Source organism: Xiphophorus maculatus, chromosome 11, assembly GCF_002775205.1.
Source record: "Xiphophorus maculatus strain JP 163 A chromosome 11, X_maculatus-5.0-male, whole genome shotgun sequence".
NCBI classification, from domain to species: domain Eukaryota; kingdom Metazoa; phylum Chordata; class Actinopteri; order Cyprinodontiformes; family Poeciliidae; genus Xiphophorus; species Xiphophorus maculatus.
In genome coordinates this window covers 1,848,853-1,859,560 of record NC_036453.1, presented here as the reverse complement: position 1 = coordinate 1,859,560, position 10,708 = coordinate 1,848,853, and the positions used below count along the sequence as shown (strand labels likewise).

General features: G+C 40.3%; 1 protein-coding gene across 1 annotated transcript; it reads right to left on the bottom strand.

Annotated features, from left to right (window-relative positions):
* Nucleotides 1–217: 217 nt before the first annotated feature.
* LOC102228626 (leukocyte surface antigen CD53-like) lies at nt 218–6,790 on the bottom strand. Its single transcript, XM_023341961.1, has 8 exons — nt 6,628–6,790; nt 5,676–5,760; nt 5,277–5,465; nt 2,104–2,178; nt 1,924–2,019; nt 1,737–1,844; nt 1,555–1,638; nt 218–562 (listed from the first exon to the last, which is right to left on the bottom strand). Exons 2-8 carry the CDS (start codon nt 5,736–5,738, stop codon nt 491–493), a joined length of 687 nt encoding a protein of 228 aa, XP_023197729.1. The 5' UTR covers nt 5,739–5,760; nt 6,628–6,790; the 3' UTR covers nt 218–490.
* Between the last annotated feature and the right edge of the window lie 3,918 nt (nt 6,791–10,708).

The window sequence follows — 10,708 nt, the reverse complement described above, 5'->3', positions numbered from 1 at the left end:
CTTAAACTATTGATGCAGGATTTATTCTGGAGAGAAATAAATTAATCTGTGTTACTTTGTTCTGGTTGATTTTCGTTGCTTATTTTCCTGCTTCTGCAGTTTGTTTCTAGCTGGTTGAAAATGGCCAGGAGAGGAAGTTCGGGTTTTAAAGCCTCCGCCACAGGTCGCTTAGACAGGAAGTCACATGACAACAAGCAGACTGCTGCTGAAATGGGAGTCAGCTTTGAGTGAACCAAACTTTATTGGCTGAGCAGAGACGGAGACAAATAACTGCATCAGAAACTGTTTAACATAAAGACATGCAGGAAAAACTGCAACAAGTAAAAAAACAGCAGTGCTCACTTCACACTGAGGTGTCATGTGAGGTGAATAATAAAATCTATACAATGAAGCTTCTTTTTTTTTTTAATAATGTCCAAGAAAATTAAATTTCATTCAAGGCTTTTAAGGAGGACTTATAACTGTACAACGATGTGAGGCCACCAGGTGTTTATAACTTGTATCCCAGTCCAGACCTGCTGATGTGGCAGAAGAGCGTCATGGCGAAGCACATTCCCAGGACCTGCAGAGGCAGACACAGAGTTCCACGGATGAACAGGAAATAATCAATAATCCAAACTAAAGAGGTCCAGGCTGAGGAGCCACAGGACCACAACCAGAGCCCACTGGTTCTCTGTAGGAGGAGGGAACTCTGATCAGATCAGGCTTTAAGCAAAACTGACTACATTTTAACAGTTTTTAAATCTTCTTTATTTAAGAGTATGCATGTTCATATAACATGAAAAACCAGTTAATCCAACAGAGGAAATGAACCCAACATATATGCACATGTTTTCTAATATATATATTTTTGGCCTGTTATTCAAACATCACCACATCTCTTTTATAGTGCCACGTTTCAGAGACTTGAGTCAAACACCAGCAGAGTTCAGCCCACCAAGGCACATCTCTCCATTTCTGACACTCTGATACTTTTCACACTGATTTCAGCATTTTTATCCTTATGGACTTCCTATTTCAAATGGGAAAAGTGTGGAACTGGATTTGAATGTTTTCCAGTTATGGAAAGGCATGGAAAAACACAAGTTTGGAGAAATATTTCAATTGGTATATAAACACAGGGACGTTCTCGATCTCATTGTCTAAAAACTTTCCTAAAAACAAAGGATCAAGAAGTTGAGTCTGAAAAGTAGGAATTTTCTTTAAAGTTTTGTCTCAGGATATAATCCAAAACTCCTAGACTATAAATAATAGCATAACCACATGCAATATACAATACAGTTGTTCTGATATTCAGTCAACTGAACTCACACAAAATATCTACCATAACTGATGTAATAATAGTGATTATGATATGGAATAATGTAGCTGCCAGGGCTGATACCAGTCTGCTGCCAACAATTACATAGAAAACTGAAGTTTGTGACTTTTTTTTCTTACTGCTAAAGGCTGGAAACATCGATATCATCTATCAGGTTCAGCACAGCTAAAGAGAGCCGACTCGCTGTAACTCCAGTTCAGTAACATTTGAATAAAGCTGCATGTTCATCCTACCTCAATGATGCATAGAACAATGACTGCGATCCCGGTAGTTAGGAAGTTTTCTTCAAACCATTCTTTCAGTTTTTTCAAACAGCCCTGCAAACAGTGAATCACGCAAGAAATTATTTCAAGAATAGATTATTAATCATGTCAATAATACAGGCCTAAAAGGTGATGTGTGTTAGCTCCTCTACCTCTTTGTACTCCGGGTCCTTTCTTGAGGAACATGATGTTTCCACACAGCAGGACTCAGGGATTGTATTTCCCCAGTCACTGGCGTTATAGACTCCGCAGCACTTAAACTGTGTTAGAAAGGCAGAAAACATGAAAACAGAATCTTGGCAAACATCTGAATCTCTGCAGAATCCTGGTTCCACTCACCGTGTTCTGAACAATATCCCAGTCAGTTATTTTAGTTTGATTATTTCTTGCGCTTTCCAAACCTTTGTTGAGATCCTTTGTCACTATGTCGCCAATCTAAACGGAGATGTTAGAGACGCATTTAGTCTTCAGTGTGATCTGGTCATGAACAAAGCAATGCGTGTGGTGCTGGAGACCCACCTCGGCCTCATAAATGAGCATCAGGCATGCTGCTGTGAGCTCCACCAGCATCAGAATGAAGATCACCAGGAAAAACTGTCGACACAAACCGTTGCACTTTTACTCAACTCAAAAGTTGAACAATGTCAGAGCAACACGACCTGGAGTCCTGAAGCAAAGACATTCTGCATCACCGCACACAACAGGAACTGTGTGAAACGACACCAGCAACACCTAGCATTGTGAAGCTGCAAAACTTTGAACTTTTACTGAACACAGACCAGAGTAAAATGTTACAGATTTACTTTCACATAGATTAGGATTAGCTGGTCCAGGCTTAAGCTAAGCTCTCATCTCAAATAGAACAAATATATAGCTAGCCTGGCATGTAGTGGTCAGTGCTGCCCATGTCTTCAGGTTTTCAGCTGGAAAAACAACTGAAAACAATTGAAGAAATGTTTTATTTAGAAATGAGTCTAAACATCTGTGAGGTGTGAAGAGGTGGCAAGACTTTCATTTAGACAGAAACATCTTACTGAGGTTATCTCCATATTTAAAGTAGATTTTGGTTGAAAGGTCAAATATTTTATCTGCATTCTTTTAACCATCTTCACTTTGATAAATATTAGTCAGCTGGTCAGAGTGGGGCCAGAATGACTGGGTCCAGTTCAAGAAACAGGTACATCTGCACAGGTTTATACTTCCAGGATTCCCCTGTATTTACCCCCCCCCCCCCTCCCCCTGCCCCATTGTTGCTGACTCTGTCCCTGCTGTGAAGCAGCATGATGCTGCCACCACCATGTTTGGTCATGGACATAGTGTGGTCAGGGTGATGTGTAATGTTGGATTCACCTTTTGATGTTTCCTGTAACAAAGTGTTAAAACAGACTTCTCATGTTTTTTCTTTCTACTCTTCCGGAAGCAGAAGATTGGTGGAGACATGTTACTTTAGTTACTTTTACTTGAGTAACTTTTTTTTCCAAAAAAGTACTTTGAGGAGAATTTTTACTACAGTGTACTTTTTGACTTTTACCTGAGTCATTTTATTATGAGGTATTGCTACTGTTATTTGAGTAAAATGTCTGGATCCTGGCTGCATGCAGAACAAGCTTGTTTTAACTTGAGCTTCACCAGACACACACCTGCAGTTTTTGTTAAAGTTTCATAGGTTTTATATTGAGAGAAACTGATTATGAAAAATGTCTCTTTTACCTGATTTTGTTATTTTGTAGTTATAATATTTATTTGAATTATTTTCATTCTGGTCTTTAAAATACTAAATTTCAACATTGACTTTACATTTTGGTCCAGTTGATGATTAATTTTTAAATTTTAAATGGTTGATGTTCTGTTCAGTTACTTTTCTACTACTTTTCTGCAGTCAGCACATGTGGTGTGAACCACATGTGCTGACTGCAGAAACTTCTTCCAGGAACCAGGCTTCTCTCCTGGCTTCATGCTCTCCTCTCCTTTTCCCTGCATTTACTGTAGTAAAAACTAGAGCAGACGTTTCACCAGATAAAGTCTCTGGAAGGAACGTAGAATAGACGGAGTTCTGTGGATTCAGACATGTTTGTTTAAGCTCATCTAGAGGTTATTTTTCTTATGTTGACTGATTTAAAATATTTGACATCTGCTCACATTCATCTAGAAAGAGGGAATCATTCTATTTCTGGGTTTCTAGTTATGCGGATTGTTCTGGTATCATACAGCAACATATGTTGTTTCACACTCTGAACAGTTCTTAAATGACAGTGAGGACTGCCATTTAAGAACTGTAATATGGTGTATTTGTTTTATTATTACTGTTATTACTACTTTTTTATTTTCTCATGGCTAATTTTTGTTTGTTTATTTTTGTGTTGTAAATTTTTCAATCCCCTTGAAATCTGGTAACACTATTCCCAGAAGTTTGTAGTGGCTTTTATGTTGAAGGGCGTTATCGCTGTGATAGAATAATAAGTTTTAGCTTTAATGCTGAAATCCGTCTTTTTAGTTCCACAACAGGAAACGTTTCCAAAGACGGCGCTCCTGTTGCTCCGTCTGAGTGGATCGCTTCCTGTTTCCATTGGTGAAGCAATTCATCTGTACTTATACAAAGTCAAGGCACTAAACTAGCTGCTAACAAACACGCCACAGAACCCCACTTCCAAAAGTCTGAAATATTCCTTTAACTGCCGCCCTTTTAAGTGTGTGTGTGTGTGTGTGTGTGTGTGTGAGAGAGAGTGGTCTTGTTTTTATACATTATAAGGTCCATTTCTCCAACAAATACAACGTTGTGAGGACAGACGGCTCCTAATGGAACCCAAAGCCCTGACCCCATAAGAGGAAGTGCTGTTTTTGGGTTAGGAGTTAGGTTTTGGACAGGGTGTTCAAAGTGTGGCCCAGGGGCCATTTGTGGCCCTTGGACTGTTTGTGGAGCCCCCTGACTACAATTCAAGAATAATACAAATTTAATCACCAGCACAGGTGGTTGATGCAAATGGAATTTTTTTTTTTGGGGGGGGGGGGCAGAAAGATTAGAGACAAATGGAAATCTTATTCAAATACAAAGTATTAATCTTTACATAACCACTTTTTAGCTTTCTTTTGCAAGAACAAAATCTATCCAATTCCAAACACAGAGTGGCATAAATTCTACATTTTTTGTTTTGTTTTGTTTTTTCAATAAATATTTGACAAATGTTTCTTTTAATAAGAGAAATCTGAGGAACGTTTTGGCTCTACAATAGTTCATGCATCTCTTTCCGATAAAAAAATCTGATTACTTAATTTGTTTAACTAACTTGTTACATTATGAGGTTGGTAAAAAATAATAATAATAGCATCACCATATACGTTTTATTAAGAATATGACATTTTTCTGCCCCCCTAGTCATTTTTATTTGAAATTTTTGGCTCACGACAGAAGGTTTGGACACCCCTGGTTTAGGATTAAGATGTGAATTGAGTTCAGTTTAAGCCTAGGTTAAGTTAGGTTAAGCATGGTACTGGTTATGGTTAGATTTAGGGTAAAGGTCAGGGTTAGGCTACAGAAGTGAATGAAAAATGAATGGAAGTCAATGAACGTCCTTGTGCTGATATAAAGACACACTATGTGTGTGTGTGTGTGTGTGTGTGTGTGTGTGTGTGTGTGTGTGTGTGTGTGTGTGCGTGGGTGTGTGTGTGTGTGTGTGTGCGTGTGTGTGTGTTACCGTCATGAGGAGGCAGCGGTTCTCCTTCAGAGCCCCCAGGAACCCCAAGAAGGACACACAGGTGATGATGATGCCGCTGATCAGCAGCATGCTGGGAATGTTGAGGCTGGCCAGAGACGGGGTGAGAGCAGTGAAGTTAAAATTCACCATCAGGTACACACCGAAGCTCAGAACCGCCACTCCACACACCTAACAGCAGGGAGAACAAACACACACACACACAGATTATCACGATATACAGCTCACCATGTTTCTAAGTATAAAACGCTGCTGATTAGAGTCTGTGATTTCAGCTGAAGTAAATCAAAACATTCAAACTTGATTGTTTGCTGAGATGAGAACATGAGATCAGCTGGACAACGTTATCCAGACCGACTGATGTGATTGAGACATACGTACAAAACAGAGGAAGTTGGCGACACACATGGTGTACTTTAAACACTTGAGGCAGCCTTGAGCCATGGTGACACTCTGCTAATGGAACCTGTAACAGGAAACACACACACGCGCACACACCAACACACACACCCACACACACACATATGAACATTTCCTCCTGATGTAGAAAGAAAAGTCCAGAATTCATCTGATCTCATCATTTATTTATTAGTTTCTCTCTCATTTCTGACACATTCTGTTCTCTTTGTGCCGAACAGCAGTGAGGCGAGTGACGCATCTCACTTCCTGTGTTCTGCCTTCGTTTACAGGAACAGCTTCACCAGCTTCTGCCCAAACTCCATCGACCCAAAAGAGTTTCATATGTTTTTAACTTCGTGGGAATAAATAAGATTTTAAAACAAAATGCCTCTCCAAAACTCAAAAGGTTCTAAACGCTTATCTTCAGAGTAAAATCTATCTAATCTCTAATGAGCTGACAACGTGAGAGGTATTGTTAAACCCATTTTCTTTTAAATCATAATTGTTTTTTGACATTTAAAGCTAAAGAATTCCCATTGCCATCTTTAACATCTCTGTTTAACTTGTCTCTTTTGCATTTTCACATTTTCATTATTGTTTACAGCCAGTGTTTCCCAACCCTGGTCCTCACGGCACACTGCCCTCCACGTATTAGGTATTTCCTTGCTTCAGTCCAGCTTATTTCAATTGATGACTGATTAACAGGCGTTTGTTGAACTGCAATCAGTTGAATCAGGCACATTAAAGCAGGGAAACCTCTAACACATGTAGGACAGTGTGCCTTGAGGACCAGGGTTGGGAAACACTGGTTTACACGTTCCTTATAATTTCTATCTAACATGTTTCTATATAAAGACAAAACAGTGAATCTAGACTTTGGTCAGGAATCTTTTAAACGACCATAAACAATCTGAAGGAGAAGCAGAAGTCCTACCTGTAGAATTTGGATCTGTTGGGCTCCGTTTGTTTTCAGGCTGAAGTTAAGTGAACTGTGCTGCTGCGAACACTTCCCCTTCTCATTGTGCTGAGGAAGGACTGAGCTGAATGGCTCATGGGGCTTTCAGCGGCCCGTCTCACTTCCTCTTTCTGCTAAAAACCACCCAGCAAAGGACGCATGTCTGTTCTGATATATTTAGACTTTGACCTCATCTGATGAGCACATCTTGAGGAAAACGTATTCACACCCCTGAGGCCTTGACATGTGTCACATCTTGTCCTGAATGTACTTAGTCAGGTTTGAGTGTGACAGACTAATAAAAAACAGCAGATAACTAACTTTAAAGCAGAAGGATGATGAGAACAACATTAGGGCAGGTTAGGATCTAAAACCATTCAACATCCATTCATCCATCTTGCCATAATGGAAAGTGTAAATCTACCAGCATGTCTTGGATTAGGGTTAGAGTAGGGTTAGGGTTAGGTGCTGCTGCACCTGAAGCTCACTGGAGGAGCTTCAGAGAGCCACAGCTCAGGTGGGAGAATCTACTGACCTTGAGTCTAACCTCCATGGAGAAATATAAGCTATCCAGTTTGCCACAGTTTGAACTGCAATATGTGATGTTTAGGCTTGGGGGGTTGAACCTGAGTTCATGGGACGATGGATGGAGCTAAGTCCAGGACAGAAGAGCTGACCCAGGGGGCTTATCTTATCTTTGTAAGATGAACAAAAAGCCTGACTCTGTGGGCAGAGCTCCACCTACCGTGAAGATAACGACCGGAAAAAGTCATTATTCTGGGGTCGGAGAATCACCTTCCAGTAAGATCAGGACCAAAAAGCCTGACTGCAGTCAAAACACTGAGAGCAAAGTAAAACCAAGAAGTTCAGAGTAGTTTATATAAAACCCCCCAAACATTTATTGATTTTCTTAATGCATTCATGCAGATTAGCTTTAATGAAACTGTAAGTCAGAGGAAACCACGCTACAGAGTCACAAACTGACTCAGGGTCAGATGAACAGTAACTCATCATTAGTACACGTTTTTGACGTCAGGGATTTTTCAACTAGAATTAGTCATCTAGAAATGTGTCACACAGAATGAGTATTTAAGGGCTGATGGAAGGTTTTAAACTATCTGAACAGGAAGTGCTGCAGGTCGTGTTTAGACTCCTTGTTCTGGTCAATACCACATCATATTCTCAGGAACCACAGAGTGAGTTACTACTGGATACGGCGGTCAAGCTGCTGATTGTGGGCTTCACTCAGCAAGTCATCACTCTACGTCAGTAAAACTCAACCAGAAGGAAAACATGGAGACCCAAGATCCAACATTTTAGAGAATAAGAGTGTTAAATGTTTGAAACAGGAAACATCCCATAGAATCACACCTCCATCTCATGCTGATTAAAGGTTCATGTTTTTCATTTGTTGGCCCAGGTTAATTTCTTCTTCATTGTTTGTAGTTTTTTTCTGTAACGGATGGATGGGTCACACATGACTGCTGATGTGAGCTGCTTCACTTGGGTCCTGCTCATCTGTTAGGGATTTCTCAAACTGAGCACTTGAATGAACTTGACAAAGACTAATGTTTTTTTTCCAGTTTCGTCACAGTGTACGACTGCTACTGCACTTGTGTCTGGCCACATATAACAGCTCTAATAATGATGCCATTATGTCTAAAAGTATCAAGTAGATCATGGGTTCTCTATCTGGACTTTAACCAGACAACCATCATGTCTGAACAGGTCTATTTTCAGCTCTTAGCTGGTCTCTGCTTACCTCTAAAATATTCAAATAGAGATTTCTGACAACGCACACATTTTGAGAAAACAAGTAGTGATGAAGTTATGTCATGATCTGAAGCTTTCCAAGTTGATTTCTTTGGGACAATTCAAATAACTTTATGGCAAAAAGAAAAATCTTCTAGTTCTTAACTCATATTTTATTAGCTTATTTCATAGTCAAACTTCTTAATAACTTGTTTTGTCGCTGTGTTTGTATATTTTATTTTGTTTGTTTGTTTTCGTTTGTCTCTTTTGTAAAATGATACTTTGGTTCCCAATGAGGCAACCTGAAGATGTAGCAGTTGAGTGATGAATTTGTTTCGCTGTGGATCAATATCTCTGTGGAAAAACATGTTTCCTGTTCTAATATTTCTGCTTTTAGTTTTCTAGAAAATGAAAGAATAGCTCATAAGGGAAGTCTTACCCAGAAAGTCTTACAGACTACTTCGCAGAGACTCCATTACTAGTAAAAGTGTGTTGACCTGATAGAAGAGAAAGCTGACAGCTGTGACCGCAGGGAGGGGTGGCTGCACTCAGACGGCCCCCTGTCCACTGCCAGGAAGAACACACCTACCTGGCAGTGTGTAAGAAATAATAATCCATATTTATAGAGCATAAACACAGCCCAGACTCGGCGTCCTAATAAATGTTTGAATGAAATAACAAAAGAGTAAAACAAATAATTTGCTTTTGGTCATTTGTATCTTTTCCATGCACAAATCAAAAAGAGAAGAAAAAACAAGACAAAGCTAGTACAGAGATAAATATGCAATATTTAAATTCTTGTCAATGCGGAGAACACAACGTGTAGACTGGAAGAAGTGGAGGTAGAACCACAAGCTTGATCCTTTCTCACACACACGCACATACACATCTTTGCACAGCTGTCTTTGCGGGGACTTTCCATTGACTTCCATTCATTTCTACAGCCTAAACCTTACCCTTACCCTTATCCTAACCCTAACCATTACATCCCTAAACAAAACTCAATTCACAACTTAGTCCTAAATCTGACCCCTGACCCAAAAACAGCGTTTCCCCTTGTGGGGACCGAAGCCTGGTCCCCACAACGTAGTATATGTCAGGAAAATGGTCCCCACAAGGTATTGGAAACAAATGCAACCCCCCCCCCCTCCTCCCCACACACACACACACACCTTCAGGATTAAAGTGTGAGAATCAGCTTTCAAAGTACTTTTACTGTTCATAGCGCTAAAGAACAAACACCTGGTGAATTCCATTCTATTATCTGGAAGTAGAAGCAGCTTCTTCACTCCTGCATCCTATTAACTGAACAGAATAAAAAACCTTTCACTGGAGAAAGCTCCCATCAGGTCATTCTGCCGTGTGGAGCACTGAAGTGTAGCCCAGCTAGTGGAGCGTGAGCAGAATGAGGCGTGGTCCTGAGTTGCAACCCAAACCACACCCTGAGCTGTGTCACCCAGCTGCTGCTAACCTGGGAGATGCCGTGGCAGATCGGGTCAGGTTGGGTTAGAGCGGGTCAGATCACACAGCAGGAAACACCCTGATGGAATCGAAAGCATGTGTGATAATCATCAAAATAACAATCGGATCAAACTCCAAAAATTCCTGTTTCCTAAACGTAAAATGACTCCAAACTAGAAAAGACTGAATGGAGAAACTATGACTTGAACTCATGTGCAGAGGTGGATCTAGGGATGTTAGGGCCCATGTTGAAGCCACGGGGCATCCTCTGTCTTTTGTAATTATATTTCAGGTTATTTAAATGAAGCATACTTGAACATTTTCTTTGCTTTGAGCTTAAATTCAGTTTTACCTCTAAATTCTCAACATATGCTACAAGCAGCCAGGGTTGAGGAACAGGTCTCTAGAAGAGGGGTTGGGGTCAGGGGTTTTGTTAGGGCGTGTTCCCTTTAGTAATCCCAAATTTAGCACTAGACATTTGACAGACGAGCTACTGAAGCTCCCATTGCTCTGAACAACCAATTTCACAACACACAGCACATTGTATTTTACTGAATATTTTTCCAAACCAGTTGCGGTGAAAACTGCTTTCTGTCGTCTCTCAGCAGGATGAACTGGACAAACAGGAACCATCTCACTGCTTGTTAGCTTCTGCTAGCATCTTGGTGCCAGATAACACACACAAACACACACCTCCGCTGCTGCAGTGGAGGCTATGACTTTAAGTGTGAGGGCTGATTTAGGTGCAAAAGGGGAACCAAAACACTTTAAAGTTAGAAGTCATAATATCATGCATCATCAATTTTTGTTTCTTAAATGATCCCATCACAGAGCCAGAGCAGGAGAG

What these genes read in the sequence shown, in the direction of transcription:
- LOC102228626 (XM_023341961.1), bottom strand. Translation starts at nt 5,738, where the DNA reads ATGGCTCAAGGCTGCCTCAAGTGTTTAAAGTACACCATGTGTGTCGCC. An exon ending in ACCGCTGCCTCCTCATGACG is followed by an intron (nt 2,179 to 5,276) that starts GTAACACACACA and finishes TTGTGTCGACAG; the next exon opens with TTTTTCCTGGTGATCTTCAT. An exon ending in AGGACCCGGAGTACAAAGAG is followed by an intron (nt 1,639 to 1,736) that starts GTAGAGGAGCTA and finishes CACTGTTTGCAG; the next exon opens with GGCTGTTTGAAAAAACTGAA.